The 23,468-nt window shown below is 52.6% G+C and overlaps 2 protein-coding genes across 3 annotated transcripts in view; both read left to right on the top strand.

Annotated features, from left to right (window-relative positions):
• The first annotated feature begins 2,453 nt into the window (after positions 1-2,453).
• The window catches only part of LOC147645220 (uncharacterized), a 170,070-nt gene continuing 149,055 nt past the window's right edge, over positions 2,454-23,468 (top strand). Inside the window, exon 1 of the mRNA XM_086874826.1 lies at positions 2,454-5,049. The gene's annotated coding sequence lies outside the window, so the exon portion shown is untranslated. The remainder of the gene's footprint in view (positions 5,050-23,468) is intronic.
• Positions 13,923-20,400, top strand: LOC147645227 (maestro heat-like repeat-containing protein family member 7). 2 transcript variants are annotated; one of them, XR_015282408.1, is made up of 17 exons: positions 13,923-14,294; positions 14,486-14,627; positions 14,956-15,020; positions 15,139-15,492; positions 15,677-15,825; positions 16,083-16,230; positions 16,439-16,629; positions 16,712-16,849; positions 17,132-17,246; positions 17,419-17,556; positions 17,789-17,965; positions 18,099-18,254; positions 18,414-18,515; positions 18,914-19,016; positions 19,297-19,353; positions 19,694-20,087; positions 20,302-20,400. XR_015282408.1 is itself a non-coding variant. In XM_086874801.1 (16 exons), the coding sequence occupies exons 2-16, from the start codon at positions 14,510-14,512 to the stop codon at positions 19,816-19,818; spliced, it is 2,136 nt and encodes a 711-aa protein (XP_086730927.1). In that variant the 5' UTR covers positions 13,964-14,294; positions 14,486-14,509; the 3' UTR covers positions 19,819-20,400. The 2 variants fall into 2 exon arrangements, 1 of the variants encoding a protein (XP_086730927.1); XM_086874801.1 differs by having other exon boundaries at positions 13,964-14,294; positions 19,694-20,400.

Genomic DNA, 23,468 nt, shown 5'->3' with positions numbered 1-23,468 from the left:
TGCAAGCAGATTCACTCATTGACTCTGTTTTTTCTTCCTGGGTGTTCTTTGATTTTGGGATTGCTCTCAGTGCCCTCATTCTCTGTCCTTTTGTAGCCGTTTGTGGCTCAGGAGGCCTGGCTGCCCCCTGCATCCCCTTGCTCAGCTGCTGAATGAGCTGCACTCAGCAAGATGCAGTGTATGGTGAAAAGATGAGAGTTGCTGTAGCACATAAGAGGAGAAACTGCATTCCTTTAACCCATGGTCTGCCAGGGAACCACAGAAATGTTGCCCATTCCCATCCTTTCCACGTTTGGACCAGTACATGAGCTCTTTTCTTATATCCTTTGTTATCTGTTTCACCACTTTTCCTCTGTGATCTATTTGCCAGCAGCAGTTTGAGTAATTTAACTTTCCACAAACTCTACCTCCTTTTCCTGCTAAAAGATAATCTGACCCCATCCCATGGTGAAATGTGTTCCTCATCTGGGTGGATTGGTTGGGAAGAAAGTCAGGAACTGGAGCTGTCTGGTTGGGTATTATTTTGAGGACATCATGTAATCTAATTATACCATGGAAATGATAAATTAGTTCTCTGGCTCCTGATATGAATTCATTAGGGTTCCCATGGCCTGGTCCATGGTGTTGCAGGATTTGTTCTGGTGGCTGTTCATCTTTTCCCCATTTTTGGGTGCTCCCTCCAGCCAGGGTTGCATCAATTTTTGGCTTTTCTCTAATTAATTCGGCACATACTTGGATTCCCAACGGATTTCCCTTAACTTGGAGCAAAAAAACCCCAGTGCTCTAATTCACCCTAGATAACATAGAAATTGAGAGCACAAGTTAAGGTGGGGACTGGGATGACTTCCCCCCATTTTTTATAGTGAAGTTTTCACAACATTCTCAATTAGCTGTGTTCCTTTTTAGCTTAACCAATTTCTGCTGCAGTCAGATATCCTCACCATGGGATCTGCCTTCAGCTGTGCAAATTCCATCTGTGCCAGCAGGTAGAGCTTGGGGTGAGGGGCAGAGGAATTCAGCCCAATTCCTCCCCCAGGCAGGAACACCCTGGTACATTGTCCATGCTTTGCCCCAGGGGTGTTAATTTGCATTTCTAAAGCTCCTCTGCTGGCTGCCTGGAATGAAGCTTCTCTTCCAGGGCAGCCATGGGATGACTCACATGGAGCCCACCGGCCCCCCCCCCCCCCCCCCCGCCTTACTATTTTCTTTTCTTTTTTTTTTTTAACAATTTTCTACTAACTCTTTACATTTTAATGGGCCACCTTTCAAACTCTTCTAGTTTTCAAAATGCAGCTTAAAGGTGAACATGGAAAAACCCATACCATAATGTTGCCATCACTACGAGCCACGCACAATCATAAAAACAAAAATTAGAAAAAAATCAAGTGTTTTCTTCTCCTCTGACTAAAAACTGATTCTCACACCCCTGGCCCAAACAGAACTGACAATAGAAAAGTAGAATTATTACGAAAAATTCTTCTAAGGGTGTAATCCTTTCACTGAAACTGTGAAAAGCAAAAACTCTCCAACAATGTCTTTAGAGAAATAAGGCATGACTTGATTCTGAACAGAATCATTTCAGCCACACATAGTCTGCATGTGCAGAGAAAATCATTCCTTGACATGTGAGTTTTACTAGATCTTTCCTAAACTTTATACAGTCTGAACCCATAGAAATCCATTGGTTTAGTGTTCATTGTTTCCAAGTTGTGGAGTCCTTAGTGTTTGGTTTCCTGTTGCACCCGGATTTCTGTGTCTCTGATGTGAATTAGGTCTGCACTCCTGGATTTCCTGCTCAGCCTTTTCCAGACCAGGTGTCTCCAGCTGTGCCAGGGCAGTGTCTGGGGTAGATGTTGGTTGATGTTTGCTGTGGGGCCTTGATGTTTTGTTGATGGTCGTTGTCTTTGTGGGAATCTTTTGGGCCGTTCCAGTCAATTGAGATGTTAAGTTCATCTCTGCTGAGAGGTGGAACATCCCTTAAAAGAAAAACCCTTTAAAATTCCTTTCCCCAAGGCAAATGCAAACCAAGCCTGACTGGAGAAATCAAATAAAAAATAATTTTATACTTGGTATATTTTCATATACTCTAATCCCAGCCAGCCCAGAGTGTGAGTGTAATTGAGAGCCAGAGTGGAATTCTCCCGGTGCCTTCCCCAGCAGCTGTGGCGAGGGCAGGCACAGAAAGCCCTGAAGCTCCAGCAGTGCCAGCCAGGATTGTCCCGCAGGGGCTGGAGATGCCAAAGGAGGGTGCCCAGGCCGAGGATTTCAGCAGAGGATCTGTGGGCAGGCCCAGGGGCTTCCCCCGCTGGGGAGCCCTGGCTGCTGCTGCCTTGCCTTCAGTGCAGGCTCAGGGGCGGCCTCCCATCCTCCTGCTGCAGCCGGGAAATCCAAATCTGCGGGGCTGCAGAGCCCTTGAGCCGAGGCTGAGGGGTCCCCCCGTGTTCAGCTGTGCTGGGGCTGTTTCTGTGCTCAGGGACACTTGGAATGGGCCGTGCCACTTGGCCACCAGAGCTGCTTCTTTCCACTGCTTCGGCAGGACCCGATGTCCTGCTTGGGTGTGTCGCAGTAGAGATGGACAATGACACCTGTTTCTTCTTCCACCATAGCCAAAGCTTTATTGCACACAGCTTATATTTACATGGTTATCAGAAGGCTCCGTGCTTAATTCCAGTTGGTTGGGAACTCAGTTCACTGGTTGGTAATGGTGAGTGTACATGTCAATCCAAACTTTTCTCTCTAACAATGTTTACATACTTTTTCTACTGATTCCCATGGGACAGATCCCTTGTTACTACGGGTGCACTTGTTTTTCTCCCCAAGAATAGCTTGTTATGTTAACAAACTTTCCATTCTCAAGATGTTTTTGCCTGGGAACTTATCAGGCCAGCTGCTAGCTACACTAAGCCCACGTAACAAGTCCTAAACCATGATTTTCCAAGTCCTTTCTTTTGTAAGGTTTTACCTTTATGTGTCAGGGTGTTGTGGACAGCAAAGTCCAAAGGTGGGTGTGTCTCAAATCTCTCCCAGCCCGGGTCTGGATCTCTCTCAATTCAATGCAGGCATGGGTTTCTCCCCAGCCCCCTCTCCAGGCTGTTCAAACAGGAGGCTGGGTTAAACCCTTCCCCTGTCCTCAATTCTAAATCCTCCTGTGCCACTGAACAAGTTTCATACTGCAGTCACCGAGCTCTGCTCATCCATTTAGGGCCTCTGTTGGGGTACGTGGGAGAAGGTGAGGAGGGGTCCCTGGGGGTCGTGTCCCCCTCCCGGGAGCGCCTGTGACTCCCCCATGTCCCCCCCATGCCGGGCTCACCCCCTTTTGTCTCTGCCAGAGCTCCTGACCCAGCTCCTGCTGTGCCCTGGGAGGGGCTTTGGGGAGCCCCCCTGGGACCCCCTTGGATCCCCATTCCTGGGCCCTGGGACCCCCCCGCATCTCCTTGCCCAGCTCCGGGACCCCCTGCACCCCCTTCTCCTGCACCAACAGCGCCCTGCACCCCCTTTCCCGGGGATCCTCCCCTGGCAGCCCCTGGATCCTCCGGTTCCGTCAGCCCGGGGACCCCCGGAGCCCCATTCCCGGCCATCCCGGGGCACCGCACCCCCAGGCCTCCCTTTCCAGGGAAAGCCGAGCTGGGCACGGGGCTCTCCAGCCGCTCTGGCATTTCTGATCACCCAAAGGAGAGGGAGAGAGCAGCAGAGAGAGAGAGAAGGAGACTGGGAATCGGGGCTCGGGCTCCCAGCGCCCGCTCCTGCTCCGCCGGGGCTGGGGAGCCGCAGCCGCAGGAAAAATGGGATCCGCGGATCCTGGGGCTTCCCCCGCTTTGGGCCGAAGCCGGCGGGTTCCAGGCAGAGTTTGAGCGCAGGGCCCGGGAGTTCAGCCCAGTTTGTCCCGGGGGTCCCGCAGTGCGCGGCCGAGGAGGGTCCCGGGGGATCCCGGGAGGGGATCCAGGGGAATTCCCTGGAATTGCCCCGTCCCCTCCCCCCGCGCTCCCTCGGGCACTTTCGCTTCCGCCTTGGCCGCCCTGCGCCGCCGGGATCTGCCCGGCGACCGGTGACGTCACTGCAGCCTCGGGCTGCCACTGGCGGGCAGCAAAGAGCGGCGCCAATGGCGGGGCCAGCGGGGAGCTGCAGATGCTGCAGCAGCGGCACAGCCAGAGCGGGGCTGAGCGGGGGGAGCCGGGGCTGGGGGATCTGTGGGGATGCGATGGCAACTGTGGCACCGCCATGGGGATCCCTGAGATCCAGGCTGAGGCATTAACAAATTCCCTGGCTCACAGCTGCAGGGAATGTCTCCAGAAATATGTCAGATATGGGCGGGAGGCGCTGGAGTGTAAAGGTGGGGAGGGCAGAAATCCCATGGGAATATGGGAATGGGAATGTGGGATTTCGGTAGGCAAAATTTGGGAATGTGGGAATTCCCATGGAAATTCCATGGATGGATCTCAGACATCATCCCATTCCCACGGGACCTCCATGGATGGATCCCGCTGCTGTCCCATTCCCATGGGAATTCTGTGGATGGATCTCACTGCCATGCCATTCCCATAGAATTCCATGGGCAGATCTCCCCATCCCACTGCCATGAGAGCCCCAATCCGGTTCCCCTCCAAACCCATCCTGGGGGTTGCCCTGTTCCTTGCCCTCCCCACCCCCCACAAGACTCCTGGGGGTCTCCCCCAGGACCCATCCAACCCCCCCTAAACTCTTCCTGGGTCCCCTCTCATCCCCCGATAACTGGAATTCCTGGAAGTCCCCCCGTATCCCCTCCCCCAGGACTTTGGGAGTCCCACCCGACCTGTCCGTGCACCCCCAGATTTCTTCCACAGCCCCCCTGTGATGGTGGAGGGTGGGGGCCGAGTGCTGGTGCCCCCCTGCCTGCAGCAGATCCAGCGGTGAGGGCAGTTCGGGGGGTCCCTCAGCATTTGGGGTCCCTGGGATTTGGGGTGACCCCCCGGGCCCCCCAGGATCTCCCTGAACACGCTGACGCTGCCCGTGCACAGTGAGAAGGTTCAAACCCGGCACGGGGTCCCCAGCACTGCCACCCGCATTGCCCAGGTACCCCAAAACCTGCCGAGAACCCCCAACCCCCCCGGGACACCCCAATCTCCCCTGATCCCAAACACAGCCCTGGATGCTCCAAAAACTCCCCAAGACTGCAAAACTCCATACAGACCCCCCCCAAACCCTTGCAGGACATCAAAATTCCCACAACACCTCCCCAGACCCCCTCAAGAAGGTTCATACGTGGCATGGGGTCCCCATCTCCATCACCAGCTGGCATCCCAAAACAGCCTTGGGACCCTGTCATGGAGTTACTTTACCTTTAAGGGAGTTGGAGTTGCTGGGAAGTGCTTGGAGTCTTTTCTCTTGACTAATTATCGGTCATTGCTGAGAATTGACAGCAGTTTAGGCCATTGAAAAGTGAGATCAACTTGTGAACCTTACCTTAAAATGTAAAAGCAGAGCTCTCTGGGTTCTCTTTGTTTTCTGGCTGTGAAGGGTGGCGGAGCTCCAGGCCTCCCGTCCCTGCCCAGGCCATGCGGCCGGGCGGGGATGGGGCCGGGCCTGCTCCGTCTCCCGGCCGGGAGATGGGGGGGGCCTGGGGAAGGTTTTCCCCCGGCCTGGCCGAGCCGATCTCTGGCTCGGCTGCAGGTTTTGCTGTAACTACATTCACTAGAAACTGCCCAGTAAAGAAAGAAAGAAGCCCTGGACTTGCAGCAGGTTGAAACAGCGACCACACGCTCCAGAGCAGCCATGAGGAACCTTCTATCGCAGACGGCTCCAGCTCCTGTTCAGCAGAGATCACCGAACCATCTACAAAAGCCTGGGCAAGATTTTAACTCTTTCATTACCCAGATGAGACTTGCGGATTAATCTTTTTATCCAGAGAGAGAGAGAGAGAGAGAGATCAACATAAAAAGAGACTTTATAAACTACCAGTGACAAGAAAGAAAAGAAGCTTCAGGAAAGGTAGAGAATTAAGAAGATGCTTTAATTAAGCTGAAATATCTCCCTGTTAAAACTATGGAGATGGACAATGAAGTCCTGAAAAGAACTCCTTTAATTCATGATATAGGATCTAGAGAGGAATAGTGTTCAAAGTGTAAATTTGAGTAAAGAGTAATTATAGTATAGTGAAGTGCTGGGAGATTAAAAGCCTTGAGAGGCAATGAAAAAACTGTTGAGAGATTTGAAGCCTTGAGAGGCAATGAGAAAACTGTTTTCTGGTGAAGCTCACAGAAACAGATGAAGAAGACTTTTTTTTTTTTTTTTGCCTTTGAATAACTTATCCTTAAAAATGCTATCTCTAGACGCATGGCCCATACACACTTCAGAGTGATGTGAAAATGAGAGGAGTGAACTCTAATAATAGCAGCTCTAGACAGCTAACATTAGGGCAATAGAAAACTATAACAAAAATAGTTTTCTTGTGAGAAACTCCATAAATTAACAGGAAGAAACTTCTGTTTCTCTATAAAGATTGGTAAAAAGACTAGCAAGAATTAGGACTGTTTTAACCATCAGAGTTCCAGAGTTTTTGTCTCTGTTGTCATGTGAACAAGGGAATAGTGGGTAGATAGGGGATGGAAAGGTTTTTCTAGAAGTTTATTCTGGTGTTCTTATTATTGTGGTTTGTCAATAAACTTTCTTTTTTTTCCCTTTTAAGTTGTATGCCTGTTTTGCTCTTATTCTAATCCGTATCTCACAGCAAGAAGTAAGTAATTTTCTTAGTTAGTGGTTTAAAACCATGACATATAGTTATATTCTGTTTTAATCAAAGGTCTTATTTGGGAGCAATAGTTCTCGCCACAATTTTTTACCAAATGTAATTCTGCTTGAGGATATATGTGATTTATCTGAGGAGTTTCTTTTTCCAACGACTCCTTAAAGGAATCAGCAGACTGTGAATTTTTGGCACACTCCTCACTCAGAGCAGTTCGTAAGAAATTAATTTCATTTTTCAAACTTTCAACTAAATTTTGTAGGTATTGTATAATTACATTCTCTTCCTGCCTTCGTCTCGTGCGAGCCTCTACAGCTGACGTAAGGCAAGCTCCCAATACAGAACAAATTATGGTTTTATTACGGCCAAATTTGAACTTTGCCTCATGTTGCAGGGAGCAAATTCTATCAGTTACATTTTCCAGGTTAAACCAATTATTTTGAGCCCATTCTTCCCCAGCTGGGGAGGGCTTAGCATTGTGTTTTGCTAACAAAGCAATGAATGCAGCTTTATCTTTTTTACTAGAGTTTTCAGAGTGTTCACTCATGTTAGTGTGTGTGAAGGGTTCAGTACCACTACAGGGAGGTAAGACTTAAGTTACGCACAGACGCAGCCTTTGCCACGTCACCCTTCGCGTCCCTGTATGGATGAAGAGACAAAATCTGCTTGGGAGGAACCCCTTTATGTTAAAATTCAAGTTGTCTCTTCACTACACCAAGCAGTCAAAATTCATCAAAAACACATAACAGTACACAGAACCACCACAGGGAGGTAAAACTCAGTCACACTACATCAGACGCAGCCAACGCTGCGTTCCCCCCTGCCGTGGGTGGAGAGACCAAATCTGCTTGGGAGGCACCCCTTTATGTCAAAATTCAGGTTGTCTCTCCGCTACACCAAGCAGTCAGCATATAAAAAACCAGTAAGTCCCACCTTTTGTACTCAAAGATCCCGTGTAAAATTCTGAAGACAGAGCCCTCAAACAAGTGTAGGGGTGCTTTTCACCTGGGCGTGTGCAGTTTGTGAGAAATTCGAGTCGCCTCCCTTGCTTTCTAGACACTGCTCACCAGCGTGGCAGGCTAGGTGCGACTGAAGCGAAACGTCCTTCCCCTGATACAGACTGCACAACAACCTGCAACCCCTTCTGTCTCTCAGAATCCTGTCCGTGACACCAATTTATGTCACGATCCGCAAGGTGGGATTTGTGACGTGGTTCTTTTAGCCGGTCTTAGAGTACAAAAGATTATCAGCAAACCAAGGACTTAAACAAGAAAACACAGTTTATTGAGTGCTCATCAGCACTAATATGCGATAGAGGGAAAGAGAAGAGAAAGCAAGGCATAAGGAAAAGAGAGTAAGGGGATTATAGCTACCAACGTCGAAGTCCACTCAGCTGTCCAACGACGCAGAGTCTTCTGTCTGTTGGGGAGATCTCAAAGGAAGGTAAGTTTGGGGTATAATTTTATAGTCTTTTGCAAAGCGAGGGGCGCAGGGCCAAAACCAGAGGAGATTGATGATCATTGTGATGAATTCCATTGCGCAGGGAGCAGGTGTAGGGTACAGAGCGATCCATGTCTTGCAAGTCTTTGCTCACCAGCAGGAACAAGGACAAGGTGTTGTGGAAAACCCATTGCACAGGGTACCAGGCACAAGCCTCTGCTCACCAGCAGGAATGAGAGCTATGAGTCGTGGAAAACCCGTTGTGCAGGTTACCAAGCCTCTGCTCACCAGCAGGAACGAGAGCAGTGTACCGTGCAACCACCTGCAAACAATCACTTGGCAAACATCCATCTCAGCTAGGCCCAAACCCCCAAACCAAGTCCCTTGTGATATTCAGGGTCTCAGTCTCTGTCCTTGAGACGGTTGTGAGACAGATGAGGGAATCTTCGGACCGTCTCTTACAGGGCTTCAAGCACAACTCCAACCTCCCCATCCACCGGCACATCCACACTGGGGAGAGGCCCTATGAGTGTCCACAGTGTGGGAAGAGCTTCTCAGACAGGTCTAACTTGGCCAGACACCAACGGATGCACCGGTAAGGGAAGCCCTGCGAGTGTCCCTAGTGCAGGAAGAGCTTCATGTGCTGCCCCAGCTCCATCCCCCATCAGAGGACCCACGTTGGGCAGAGCCCTGATGACCCACGTTCCCAGTGATCTGTGTTGGCAACACACTGGGCTGGTGGTCATTTTGATTTGGCCCTGATATTTTTTTAATTCATCTTCATCCCTTTAAAACAGACAAAATTTGGGTAAAAGTCTACAAATTCATCAAGGGCATCTAAAGCCTCACTTTTTCCTAGTGCTTAAGGGAATCTGGGATTCAAGAAGATAATGGGGAGGATTTGGGGACTGCGGGAGTATCTGTTGTAGTATTCTCTCTTTTTTGTCACTCAAAGAGATGAGAGGATTCAATCTGTCACCTCAAAACCACTCTATGCCACTGAAAAGTACTCATTCCCACCCAGAATTCCTGGATTCCACAGCTCCTCAGGGTGTGATGTCTTAAGTTTTAGCTTTCCTATTTTTCATATTCTGCACTGCCTGAGTTTGTAGCTTTGAACTTCCTATTAAGTGTTAGTGAGCTCTCTTCACAGAGTAGGTAGACAAAACAATTCCTTTTCTAGCTTGATACCAAGGACAATCATTATAAGTTCCATGTCCAAAAGTATGAACAAGTGTGGACTGAAGAGAGAAAACAGGAAGGATGGGACTTCATCATCTGAAGCTCTAATTGGACCATGAACCTAAATACGGAGATGGACCTAAACTTCTAAAAATGTGAGACCTTGTGATCAGTTGTCCATTTGTGTGACATTTGTTTTTGCTCCATCTTGGGTGTAGCCCTGGCCAGGCTCTTGTACTGCGCAAGTTATATCCTTTAAGGCCTTTTAATAAACTTTATTCTTAACTCTGTCCAGCCTCTGTTCTAGGTCAGCCTTCTAAAGGCATCAAGTGGAAAGGGGTTGGAAGGGGATTGGGCAAAATGGGATGCAAATCAGGAGGGCTGAGATGGGTATTGGGTGAGATGGAGTTTGGGAGGTGTGAAATGAGGGAAATTGGTCTTGGGAAGGGGGTCTTGATGTCCAGCAGAGATGGGATGGGTTGGGGTTGGGATTTGGGATGTGGGGTGGGGTCTGCAATGAGACAGCCAAAGTTTGGGGATAATGATCAAAGGGGGAGCCCATTACTGAGTGAGTTTTGGGATATTTCACATTCCTGAAGAGATTTTGGGGTATCTCACGTTTCTAAGGCAGTTTTGGGGCACTCCCCAACTCTTGGGGTGTTCCTGAGAGCAGCTCCATGGAGCCCCATTGCCAGGGCTGGTTGCCATGGGCACGAGCTCAGAGCTGTAGCCAGAGTGCGTTGCCTTGGTGCTGGAGAGCAGAGAAATGATGAATGGCCCCAGACATCTCCAGGGTGTGTTTGGTGTCAAGATGAAAAATTAGGGTGGAACCACTATGCTTTGAGATGATTTATTGCGCAAGTAGCTCGATAAGATATCAGTCTCAAGGCATGAGATTTATAGAGGAGCAACAAGTCAGCCATAGCTTGTGGAAGTCAGTTTCTTCTCCCCACAGCAATACATATTTTGGTCCAATAGGCTAGTGGAAAACCTCTCAGACTATTCACTGAGTCCTCATAGAGGTGTAGCAAACATCGTTTATTTCTATCTTTAGCACGCTTTTATAGGGTCCGACAGGGTTCACAGGGCTTAACAGGCTACAACTGGTTAACACATATTGTTTACATTCTTTTCCATGTACAGAATGCCATTGTTTTTCTTTATTCTCACTGTTCCAGGAGAGTTTCAAAGACACTGCTTTTAATATTGTCGCCTGAATTAAAAGCTGGGTTGTGCAGACAGGCTTTTACTAAAATATCATGCTTTTTCTCTATTAAAATGTTCCCTTACAGTAAATACAGGATATGTTATAATAAACAGAGTCCCAGGACCTTTCTTTTGCTGCCCAGGGTGTGTGGGGCATAGGGGAAGAGAGGGAAAAGGGGGCTTGTGCTCAGCAACCTGTCAGGGCGTGCAGTGGTGCAGGGAAATGGCCAGAAACCCCTTGGCCTTTGGTGGTTCTGCTGAAGGCACAAGCCCTGTCCCAGCCAGGAAGCGCCATCTGTGTCCTTGTGCCCGTGTGGTGCTGGCTGGGTTGCTGAGGGCTCCCAGGTGCCTCTTGATCCAGCTCCTCTGGAGCTCCTGTGGGGCTGCGGCGCTGCTGCTGGGCCAGGCTGGGGGAGACCCTGAGGGGACGGGGTGCTGGGAGGCCATGAAGGGATGAGGGGCTGTGGAGGCCCTGATGGGACAAGGCAGTGGGAAAGCACAAGGGGGATGTGTGAGGGAGTGGGTGGCAAAAGGTTCCAAGGGGACAGGAGGCCCCTGAGGGGCTGGGGTGGTGGGAAGCCCTGAGGAATGAGGTATCAGAGGCCATAAGCAGCCCCCGGGCAGCCGCCTTTTTCCTGACACCCAGCTGCTCTGGTGCTTCCCCAAAATGTCCCCCAGGCCTGCAGCAGAAGCCCTCGAAGCTGGGACACCACCCCATCGGGAGGGTGGGGACAGCCCAAGGTGCCCAGGCTGGGCTGGCTGGGGACATGGAGGGCAGGGGGTGCTGCCAGGCCACGGCCACTGGGTGCCTGCGATAAGGGGCAGTGGGCAGAGCCAGCCCCGGCCCTCACGGCTGCCCAGGCCATGGTGCTGTGACCGAGGGTCCCCTGACACAGAGCTCGGGGCCCACAGAGCTGCTGCCACCATGGGGAGGGTGGCGATGTCCCCTCCGGCAGGGCTGCCCAGTGGCTGCTGCCCAAGCGGCTCTGGAGCCCACAGAAACAGCAGCAGAGTGGGCACAGGAACAGCAGCAGAGTGTGCCCAGGAACAGCAGCAGAGTGTGCACAGGAACAGCAGCAGAGTGTGCACAGGAACAGCAGCAGAGTGTGCCCAGGAACAGCAGCAGCCCCAACGTCGGCACCTGCGAACTGAGGCGTCCGCAGCAGCCGGGTGCCAAACAGGGGGAGGCTGTGGGCACAGCTGCCTTTGGTTTGGCAAAAGGCATCAGCAGAATTGGCCACAATGGCTTTCTCTTCACTTGAAGCCTCACAGCAACGCGTGGCAGCTTCAGTTGCAGCTTGTGCCCCTGACTGACTTGGATGGCCGTGCCTGAGGGTGGGCTCACCTTACACACTCAGGTGTCCCAAGGCAGCGGCATTGGCACCATTGTGAGAGAGAGAGACTCTGGTGGGACACAAGCCCTGCGCTGCAGCTGCCCTCCCTCTCTTCTGTCCAGGCACCTTAAAGACACATGAAATAAAATCCTGGACTTGCTTGGAACAAAGGAAGAAGCAGCAGGCACTGAAAAAAAGCAGGGATTTACACAGCTCAGTTTTGGTCTCCGCTTGGGGAACCAAAGAATCCCGGAGTACTTTGTGTTGCAAAGTATCATAAACATCATCCAGTTCCAACCACCCTGCCATGGGCACAGGTGGTGTGCAGACACAACTGTCACTAGAACTGGAAGAACACTTCTTCATGTTGACCTTTTCTTCTCCTGGATTTCAAGCAAAGATAAAAAAAATCATCTGGTGAATCACAGGTGAATACTGTAGCTCACAGAACTAGGAGTAGGAGTCTCCAGTGGCCCATGGTGTGTCCATTCAACCATTGTTAGATCGTCCAGTTGGACTCAGCCCAGTGCAGCCCGGGCACAGGCACCAGGCTGGTCCATTTCAGCATCCCAAAGTCTTTGTGGCTCCCTGTGCACCCATTGCTCCTGAATCTATTATTGAATTCCCAGTTACTGCTGTGCAGGACATGAGAACACAGGAACAGCTTGTTTGGCTCATTCTTGCATTTGCTGCTCCTGCCTAAAGTAATCATCAGGACTATATGCTGATGGAATGGGATCGCCGAACAGCAGGGACTTTGTCTGTAATGTCTAATACTAAAACCTTGTGTGACTGTTCAGAGACTCTAAAATCCAGGGTGAAAATGATAGCTTTGGTGTGTAAGAATCCTAGAAATTTTGACATGTGATTTTTCTAGTCAAGGATTTTAATGCCAATGAGGAAACTACAAAAATATTAAAACTTACTTTCATTGGAAACCCCTTTGAAATGGCATCAGGCCACCTACAGGGGACAGAGTACGACAGTGGGGACAGTACTTGGCAGTTCATGGCTTCAGATGTGGGAGATAAATATTTTGCCTGGGTTCAACCTGAAGATCAAGTTTTCCCAGAGTTTTGATTGACTGGTCATTGCAGGTAAATTTAATAAATGCAAAAGTATGTAAAAGCACAATTTCTGGGGAATGTGCACTAGGGAGAAAATTGGGAGAAAACCTTGAAAACAGTCAGCAGGCTCTGGAAAAATTTTAAGAAGTTAAAATTAAAAATAGATGTAGCTCTGTGACTATTCAGGCAGGACTCTGTGTCTGGAGGAAATGTTTTCCTTGCATCAGCTGCAACACAGACAGACATGCAACAACTGGGGCCTTGAACATCAGAGACTGGGCTAATGTTTCTCCCAGAAGAACAGACAGAAAATCACACTGAAACATGACAGTACCTCTGTACAATCTAACCATCCTAGGAAACTCAGCAGCTGATGGTGGTTTTGTGCTACTGCAAACCCCTTCCATGAAAAACATCATTCCAGGAAGGAGCAACATCATCTGACAGATAGCAAGAGTGGCCAGCAGTAGCTCCAGGAGCTCCTGCCAACAGCCCCTGAAGGAAGGAGCCCAGCCCCCAATGCACGTGGGCTTTGGTTGCCCTCTGGCACAGAAACCCCCCAGGGGCACAGGGCTCTGGGGCAGGAGAAGGGCACCAGCACTGCCAGGGCTCGGCTGGGGTGGCAGGTCTGCCTCGGTGGGGACACTGCCACACCTGCTGATTTCAGTGCTGCCAGGCCCTGTGCAGATTCTGTGCAAGGCCCCGTGCCCTTCCTGCTGTGGCTGCGTCGGCAGCCCTGGGGGCTCCTTCTGCTGCCCTGAGCCTGCAGAGCAGGGCAGCGTTTGCTGATGGTTTGAGGCGTTCCTAAAGATCCTGTCGGGCTGTCTAAGACACTTTGGGCAACGATTCCTTCCAACCTGGGCCACTTTGGGGGGGATGGGGGCGGCCCCAGGGCAGGTGGCAGTGTGTGCAAGGGCCCTTTGTGACACATGGTCACCATGGGATGGAAATGGACAGGGTGTCAGAGGGCCCTTTGTGACATGTGGTGACATAGGAGCTGGCGGTGACAGGGCCATGCCACAGTGCCCAGTGCACGCGACGGGACAGGACGCGGCAGAGCGGTGCTGTGAGGAGCCCCCGCACAGTGCCCTCGTTTGTGTCGGACCCGGAGCTTTTCCAAGTCTTTACTCGTACAGGTGACCTCGTGGCAAGACCGCGGGCCTTGGTGGCCCGTGGCTTTCCCGAGGCTTTTCTTTTGCAGGTGCCTGCGGGGCAAGACTGCGGGACTTGGTGACCCGTGGCCTTCCCAAAACTTTTCTTTTGCAGGTGCCTTCAAGGCCAGACTCCGGTACTTGGACCTGGACCTTTTCTGAGGCATCTCCCATCCTTCTGGCCTCTGTCCTCAAGGTGAGACTGTGGGACCTGGTGACCACAGTCATTTACGAGGAGTCTCCAGTCATTGTGGCAGGAGCCCTCGAGACCAGACTGCAGGACTTGCTGTCCTATAGCCTTCCTGGGGCTTCTCTCTCGCAGGTGCCTTCAAGGCACAACTGCAGGACTTGTTGACTCAGAGATTTCCCACGGCATCTCTCTTTAAGGTGCCTTCAAGGCAAGATTGTGTAATGGCGGGCATATTCCTCAGCGTCTTCAAAGTGTTCAGGGGGAAAAGAAAGACAGACCCTGGACCTGCCCCAGCACAACAGCTGGAAGAGCCAAAGAAGTTCCAGCCACTGCAGGATGGTGAGTGGCAAAACTGGGCCACAGGGCTGATGGCTGCAGTCAGCTGGGCCCTGCCCCATCCCATCCCATCCCATCCCATCCCATCCCATCCCATCCCATCCCATCCCATCCCATCCCATCCTGTCCCATCCCATCTCGTCCCGTCCCGTCCCGTCCCATGTGGACATGCCGAAGGACAAGACAGAATAGGGGCTGGGGCTGACCCCTGGCAGTGGCTGTGCTCCATCCCCTGAGCCACCCCAGGGCTGTCCCTGCCTGGGGAGTGCAGGGCTGGGTTGTGTTCTCCGGCCTCTCCTGCAGCCCCTCAGCTCTGGCTGCTCTTTGCCAGATGCAGCCATGGACAGGACACAAGAGCAGGAGCCTGCCCGTGGCCGCTTCCGAAGAGCAGCGCAGGTACCTGCAGCCATCCCCACCTGGGCTGGGCCTGCTGGCACTGCTCAGCCCAGCAGTGGAGCTTGGAGCACTCCATGGAACATGCCTCTCTCCCCTGTCCTTTGTTCATTCTGCACAGAGGTTCCGCAAATTCCTGCGCATTCGTCTTAGGAGGAACACCACAGCAGCAACTGAGGGCGCAGCTGAGCCTGACTGCAGGCTGACCGAGCTCCAGGCAGAGCCTGATGTCAGCCCAGATTCAGCTGAGCACTCACAAGAGTCTGACGCTGCAGTGGAGTTTGACAGGGCAAAGGCTGACATGGCAGGGACTGAGGGCATTCAAAATGATGACACCGGAGAGACTGAGGGCATCGCAAAGGCCAACAGGACACCCACTCCCACTATAAGCCAAGAGCTCATATGGGATTATTTCAAGGACCCTCGTGTTTCTTCTGACGTTGTTGAGAAGAGAGCTGCTTCTTCTGAGCAGCAGGTACCCAGCCTGGGGCCAGAACTGGAGGTCTCCCACGATCCTGTGCCCCCTCACGCCACATCCACAGGGCCCCCTCAGCCTTTGAGGCCAGCAGAGCATGACAGGAAGGGAAGCACTTCTTGGGGGAAGCTGGGGAAGTTGCTGCCTTGGGCAGCACTCCATGTCTTCCCCATGCCTCCTCCAGGTGCCAGCTACTGTGAGGAACATTCACCAGAGTCTGGTGTCCCATGTCACTGTGGATGTCAGGCAGCAAATTGACATTATAAGGCTGGCTGAAGAACACCCTGTTGATGTGGTGCTGGCCCTCCTGCACTGTGCCCCATCGTGTGACAGGTATGGGGCCCACGTGCCTTGAGAGCTCAGGGCTCACCGGCCTTTAGGGCCCATGGCCCTGCACAGCCTGTCCAATGGGCTCTGCCCAACAGGCAGAGAGGTCCAGGAGCCTCGGGCCCCTCTGTTTCCTGAGGCTGCTGCCAGTGCTCCCTCCCTGCCCCTCAGGGCACCAGGGCTCTGTCACCTGGGTCCCCACAGCTACACAGGGCATGGCTCTGTGACTGAGACACCCCTGACACAGAGCTCTGATCCCACAGAGCTGCTGCCATGATGTGGCAAACCATAGGCTCGTCGGGACCAACAGTAGAGAAAGTGCTGCCAACACTGCTCTGTGTGATGGAGAACTGGCCCCTTTGCAGCACCTGCACCTCTGATGGAGACAACAAGGACGTTTTTCCCTTGAGTGTGAGTTTATGGACATGGCCTTTGATCACCTGGAGCTTGCTTCCCCAGGAGCTCTCTGTCTTCTCCCTGCCTAAGGCGCTGGGCTGAAACCTGGGCTAGGGGCAGGCTCAGGGGGCACCAGGCCTGCTGCTCCCCCTGTGTCTCCCCTCAGGCCCTGTCCCATGGACACCTCGGCACTGAGCACTGCCTTGGTGTGCTTCTTTTGCAGGCAACTCTGGTGCTCTGGCTGATTGTCCAGATGCCACAGTGCCACGAGGCGATGATGCTTTATTCCGCCCGTCTGTTTGTGGCTCTGCTGTTCCATGTTGTCATCACCACTCAGCAGATGCCACCAGTGGAAGTTGACAGCTTCTGGAAAGCATGCCGGGAGCAACACCGCCTTCCCAGCAACCCCAACAGGTGCCAGTCCTCCTGTCCTTCCCATGCCCTTGTGGCTGACACCAGTGCACCCAGTGTGACCTGGGCTTTGCTCTGCACACAGGTTTGCAGTGCAGGCCATGAAATCTCTGCTCTGCCGACTGCGGTGTGAGAGTGTGGTCATGGAAATGGGACGCAAGCGTGGCTGGGACACGCTGCTCTGTGCTGACACCCAGCACTATGCCGTGGGTCTGCTGGCCAGGTGAGCCTCACTTCTCCCAACTGCCTCTGAAATCTGTGCCCTGTGCCTGGGGTGTGTCACACAGTCCCTGTGGTCCTGGCCAGAGGGCCTCGTCACTGAGGGATGGCTAAGCAGACTGGAAAAGGCTGAGAGGAGGGTGCCCAAAAGGAGCCACTTCCCAAAGTACCCATGGTCCCTCCAGGGATTCTGGGGAAAGGCCAGATCTCTGTGACTCTTTCCTGGGAGAGGTTTGTCCCCCCGCCCCCCCACCATCAGGGTCTTGGTGCTGTTTTCCCCTGACAGGGAGATGCTCCGTGGCTTGATCCCCTTCTGTTCCCATATTGCACTCGACCTGCTCAAGTCACTCAGAAGGGAGGAGCCATGCTGTGATCTGTCCTTCCTGGCATTCCTTGTGGAGGTGAGCCCGATGGCCAGCACTACCTCGCTGAGCTGCCTGCCAGCCCTGTCCCCTTGCATAGCCACAGCTGCCTGGGACGGTGCCCGCGCCCTGTGCTGCTGCCTGGGCCCAGCCCTGCCCAGTTCCAGGCTCCTGCCAGCCGGCTCCCCTGTCACTGCCCTGTGCCTTTCAGGTCCTCGAGTGCTTGGACTTGACTAAACACGGTGACAGTGTCCTTGAGATCGCATCAAGGCACCTGCAGAGTGAGTGCAGACAGAGGCATCGCCTGGCGCTCAGAGGCCTCGTGGTGCTCAGCAGGGAACCCTCGATGGTGAGGACAGGGCAGCGGCTGAAGCTGTGCTGGGGAAAGCAGCTCCTTGGGCTGGCTGGGCTTCAGGAGCTGAGGCAGCTGCTCCCAGCTCTCCTGCCTCACCTGCCTGAGTGCTTTGGGACAGGCCTTTGGCCTCTGGGCCTGGCAGCAGCAGGGTGGGGTTGCAGTGCCAGGGCGGTCTTGGCACTGCAGCCGTTCAGGGCTTCCCAGCACTGCCTTGTGTTCCACACAGGCCATAAGAATGTGCAGCCTGTCTCGAAGCCTTCAGGAGCTGCTGGGTGATGCAGATGGAGATGTAGTTGGCATGGCCCTCCGTGTGTTCATCAGTATTCTCAAGAATAAAGACATCATGATATGCAGCACCACTGCCCCAAAGCTGGCTCAGGCACTCCTGCTGCTCTTTGACCATGTAAGGCTCTGTGCCCCCAGACACGGGCATTGGCTGCTGCCCAGAAACTTTCTATCTTACAGATTTCTGAGGCTTTGCCCAGGTGAGCCTGGGGGAATTGGTATTAAGGTCTTTTTCTCTTCTTTTCCTCCAGGACCACAGCCATGTACAGTTGCTCTCCCTTGATCTCTTCTTCAAGGCTATGGACTTGGTAGTGGATGAGGGAAAGAAACCTCTGGAGAAGATTTTGAACCAGAGCCTGCTTCCACTCTTCATCCACTGCCATGATGAGAACCAGCATGTGGCGAAGGTCAGGTTTTGTGTGATGCTGGTGCATCCCTGGGAAGGGCATCGGCTTCCACCTGTCCTGAAACCTCCCAGGCTGCGGCTTCCTCAGGGCCCTGTCACCCAGACAAGAGTCCTGTGCCCTGGGCTGCAGTGCCATCTCTGCATCTCTGCTGCTCTCCAGGCCTCTCGGGAAACGCTGCTTCGTGTGGCCGAGTTCCTCAAGAGGAGGAATCTGAAGCAGCTGATTAGGAAGGAGCAGCTATCAAAGTTTGCTGAGTGTCTGGTAAGGGCAGCCTGGATTAGCTCAACTTTGAGAAGCCCCCTGGTCCCGGTGCTCAGTGTGTGGGGCTGGCAGCTGTGGCCCCTGCCCGGTGCTGCACCCAGGGGCACCAGCCTGCGCCCCACACGCTGCTCCCTTCCCTGGGCCGCACGGCTTCTTCTCCAGGCTCCTGTGGCCCCGAGCCGGGTGCCAATGGAGCCCCACACTGGGGCTGCGGGCAGGGGCGGCACCGCGGCTCCCCGGGCAGCAGCCGGCCCTCTGCCCCCTCCAGAGCCCGGCGCCAGCGGCTGCTGGCCGGGCCTCAGGGCTGGGCGGGCACGGGAGGCCGGGGCTGGCCGCAGGCAGCGCCCGGCCGAGGGGCAGAGCCCGCACCAGCCCTTCCCTCCTGCCGCTCTCTGCAGCTGGCACAGGACAGGAACCGAGCGGCCGAGCAGCTGCGCCGGGCCCTGCCGTACCTGCAGAGCCCGCAGGAGACCCTGCAAGAGGCGGCCATCAGGTTCATCGGTGAGCCACGAGCCCGGGCTCCCTCCCCGCCCCGCCGCAGCTCGGCCCCGGCCCCGGCTGCTGCCCCGGCAGCGGCACCCGGGCCCGGCGCCCTGGAGCCCCGGCTGCCCTCGGGGCTGCTGCTGCCGGCCTCTGGCAGCCGTGCCCTTGGGCTGAGTCAGGATGCGGCAAGGGCCCGGGCTGAGCCCTGCCGGGGCGGGAGGCCGTGTGGCCACAGGGCTGGCAGCGCCGCTGGCAGGGAGCTGTGCCGCTGGGGCCCTGACAGGCTCTGTGTTCCCAGGGATGGCCGGGCAGCACCTGAGGGGGCAGAAGAAAGAGCTGCAGGCCCTCATCGAGGGTGAGTGAGGGCAGCGGGCAGTGAGGGGCTGGCACTGGGGGATCTGAAATGCCCGTGCAGGGAGCTGTAATCTGTGCATGGCTTCAGAGGGCTTCTCTCTCTCTGTGGACACCTTGGTGATGTGGGAATATCACAGAGAGATTTCAGGGATGCAGGGCGAGAGATTTGGGTGGTGATATAGTTGGGAGAGATTCGTATCCAATACCTTGCAGGTGGTCCTGTTGGCCCCTTAACTCCTGTGGCCACAGTAAGAGCAGGCTGGGATGGCCCTGGCAGGACTTTCTCCTAGGATTCCCACAGATCCGGGCTCTGATCGTGGCTTTGTACCCCTCTCTTCCAGCACTTCAAGTCCTGAGGAGAGATGACAACCCTTCTCAGACAAACACAGATCTTCAAGAGATATTCTCTAAAAGAGCTGCAGAGCTACGCTTGTCTGCTGGCTTAGGAGAACCAGTGTTCATTTAAGATGCTGTGGAAGATGAGACTACGCTGAGACCAGAAGAGACCAGCTGGAGCTCCAGGCACAGCTGATGACTTGCACAGCTGAGCCTGTGGGAAGCTCGCATGGCTTCAGCCCTCTCCCCCTGCCTGTAGATAGCTCTGTCCCTGCAGCCCTCAGACACTGCCCATCCCTTCTTTTTCCCTCCACTTTCCCTCCCTTTTGGTAGCTCCCTCCTTCCAGCCCTCAGACACTGCCCATCCCTTCTTTTTCCCTCCACTCTCCCTCCCTTTTGGTAGCTCCCTCCTTCCAGCCCCCAGACACTGCCCGTCCCTTCTTTTTCCCTCCACTCTCCATCCCTTTTGACAGTTCCCTCCCTGCAGCCCTCAGACACTGCCCATCCCTTCTTTTTCCCTCCACTTTCCCTCCCTTTTGGTAGCTCCCTCCTTCCAGCCCTCAGACACTGCCCGTCCCTTCTTTTTCCCTCCACTCTCCCTCCCTTTTGGTAGCTCCCTCCTTCCAGCCCCCAGACACTCCCCATCCCCTTTTTTGCCCCTCTGCTCATCCCTTTGCATCCCATCAATAAACAGTTTGGCTTTTTCACTTGACCTGCATCTGTGTGGAGCTGAAGGGTCACAAATCCAGAGCGCTGTGACACACAGGCCCCTCCTGCCATTCTCTCCTGCGCCGTGTTTTGTGCAGAGACGCAGAGAAGGAGCGCAGATCAGGCTGGAAAGGTCCCTGTGCTGAAGGCCCGGCTCCACAGCATTGTGGAGTTCAAGGTGTTACTGAAGGCCAGTAGTGGGACAAGGAGCCTGTGTGTGTCAGGGACCAAAGTTGTGTCTAAGGCCCTGCCGTGTTCCGTCCTCTGTTGTGCACGTTGAAAGGTTAATGAATAAAGCCAGGTTCAAAATCTCTCCTGGAAAATGTAAAATCCCAATTTTAGCAGCTTTTTCCACTTCCGCATTGCAGGTATTGATGGATCTACTGGAGAGGGAATGTTCATCCCAAATTTCTGCCCGTTTTTCTAGGAACACTCCAATGACAGTACAATGCCACGTGTACTGATTCAGTCTTCCGAGGTTTTTTGGGTTATTCTCTTTTGGGATTTAGGGGTCCGGAAGGTGGGGAGAGAGGCAGGACACAATCCAGATCCGAAAAAATCCCATACAGCACTGGAAATGAGGAAAACATAGTGGAAACAAGCAGAAAGGGACAGGGGGAAAAAGGATTTTTAAGAAGGAAAAATAGGGAAAAGCAGGGACAAAATTCCAGACAAATCCACTGGTAAAGAATAATTTGGAGGTGGAATAGGAGAAATTCCAGCCCAGCAGGCTACCAGGGCCTGGGAGGGCCCAAATTTTTTATTTTATTTGGGAACTTTTTAGGGCTTTTTCAAAATATTATTGGATTCTTTTCCAGGAAGATCCCCCTTTTCCTTTCTGATGGGACTGGAAGTCAACTCCTGCTCCTGCAGTGCTGTTTTTGCCCATCCTCATTCCTGAATATTCTTAGAAACGTCTGTAAAACTGTGAAAATGATGATGGAGTGTGGCCTTTTTTCATTCTCAATACTTGTGATGCTATTGGAGTGAAGAGGGGAAAAAACAATAAAAAATGGGAAAAAATATTTATAAATCAGAATTTTACCATCTACCACTGCCTGGCTTTTTGTTACAAAGCTTATTAAAAAGAAAAAAAAAGGTGGTTGCAGTGGGTGACTCCCTTCTGAGGGGAACAGAGGGCCCCTCATGCTGACTGGAGCCATCCCACAGGGAGGTCTGCTGCCTCCCTGGGACTCGGCTACGGGGCATCACTGAGAGACTTCCTGGGCTGATCCAGCCCTCTGGTTATTATCCACTGCTGCTACTCCAGGCTGGCAGAGATGAGACTGAAAAGAGGAGTGCCAGGGCAATTCAAAGGGACTTCAGGGCACTGGCTGAGTGGTTGATGGGGCAGGAGCACGGGTAGACTTTTCCTCAGTCCCTTTGGTGGCAGAAAAGAAGTGAAAGGAATAGGGGAGCCCACATTATCAACAAGTGGCTCAAGGGTTGGTGTCATCGGCAGAATTCTGGGTTCTCTGATCATGGGGCAACTTTTCTGGCACCCGGCCTGCTGGAACTGGATGGGCTGCATCTCTCTTAAGGGTAGAAGAATTTTATCTTATGAAGTGGCAGAACTCACTGAGAGGGCTTTAAACTAGGTTTGAAGGGGGAAGGGGATGCAGCTGGGCTGTCTGGAAGCAGCCCCAAGGGTGGTGAACCTGAGGTAGGGGTGAAATCAGTAGCCCAGCTGAGGTGCGTGTACACTGTAATAAATGAAATTCAGCCAAATTTATCAATAACAATTTTATTGAAAAATTTGCAAAATCAAGTTATGAAAACAGCTACAATCACGGTCAGCTTTGAGCTCAGGATCGGCGCTGGGTGAACTCTGAACCAGCCTCTGTCACACTGACTCCCCCAAGTTCACCGCCTGTCTTTTGGAGAGATGAGTTTTGATACAGTTTTTACAGCTTGAGGCTGTGCAGTCTCAGTTTTTTCTTTCTTCTGAAGTTTGTTGCATATTCATATTTTCTGTTGGTTTTTTAACTAAGTTTCCGAGAAGGGAGGAAAAGTCTGAGTAGATTTTATGAGAGCTGAGTACTGAGATGCACGGTCCGGAGAATTTTTCTGTTGGATTGTTAACGAAGGTTCCGAGAGAGGGGCAGAGTTACAGGACCTGGGTATTGAGATGCACAGTTGTCCTGGGGTGATTTTACCTTTAAGATAGCTTCGGGAGCTGGGAGGAAGCTGAAGCTGCGAGAGGCTGATAAGAGTTCTTCCTCTGACCAATTATTGGTCATTTCTGAGAATTGGCGGTGGTTTTAACCACTGAGAAGTGAGATCAACTTGTGAACACCACCTTAAGATGTAAAGCCAGGGTTCTTTTGTTCTCTTTGGTTTCCGGCTTCTGACGAGGTCACAGGGCTCTGTCTCGGCCTCCTCCCCCCTCCAGGCCAGACAAGGCCACAGAGGGTGGGGGTGAGAAACGGAGCCGGCCTGGCTTGGTTTGCAGTTTCTGCTGCTGAACTGAAACCTGACACCATGAACGTCTGCAGCTTTCCAAGACTTTAACTCTTTTACTACTTAGATGAGACTGACAGATTACTCCTTTTTCCCAGAGAGAGAGAAGGAGGAGAAAGAGAGAGATAACATGAAGAAGACATCATAAAACCATCAAAGACAGTGAAGAAAAGAGTTAAGTTTTAGATGGGGAAGAGAGAGTAAAGAGATGCTTTAATTAAGCTGAAATATTTTTCTGTTGAAGCTATGGAGATGGACAATAATGTTCTGAAAAAAACTCCTTTAATTCATGACAGAGTATATGGGGAGGAATGGAGTGTTCAAAGTGTGTATTTTGAGCAAATAGTGAAGTGGTTGTGATGCTGTGAGATGCTGAAACAGAGGGAGAGAAGTAATAGTTGAAGATCTGTGGCCTTTTGAGAGGCAAAGAGAAAACTTCTGTTTCCAGGGAGGCTCACAAAACCCCATGAAGAGAACTTTTGCCTTTGAATCCTTAAAAATGACATCCCTAGACTCATTTGACCCATAACACACCTCAGAGCGATGTGAAATGGGAGGAGTGAACTGATGACAGATTTCCAGGCAGCTGACATCAGAGAAATAGAAAGCTGT

Source organism: Cyanistes caeruleus, unplaced genomic scaffold (assembly GCF_971803275.1).
Source record: "Cyanistes caeruleus unplaced genomic scaffold, bCyaCae1.hap1.1 HAP1_SUPER_30, whole genome shotgun sequence".
NCBI classification, from domain to species: domain Eukaryota; kingdom Metazoa; phylum Chordata; class Aves; order Passeriformes; family Paridae; genus Cyanistes; species Cyanistes caeruleus.
Note: the sequence above shows the minus strand (reverse complement) of the source record. Positions and strands in the feature narration are given on the sequence as shown.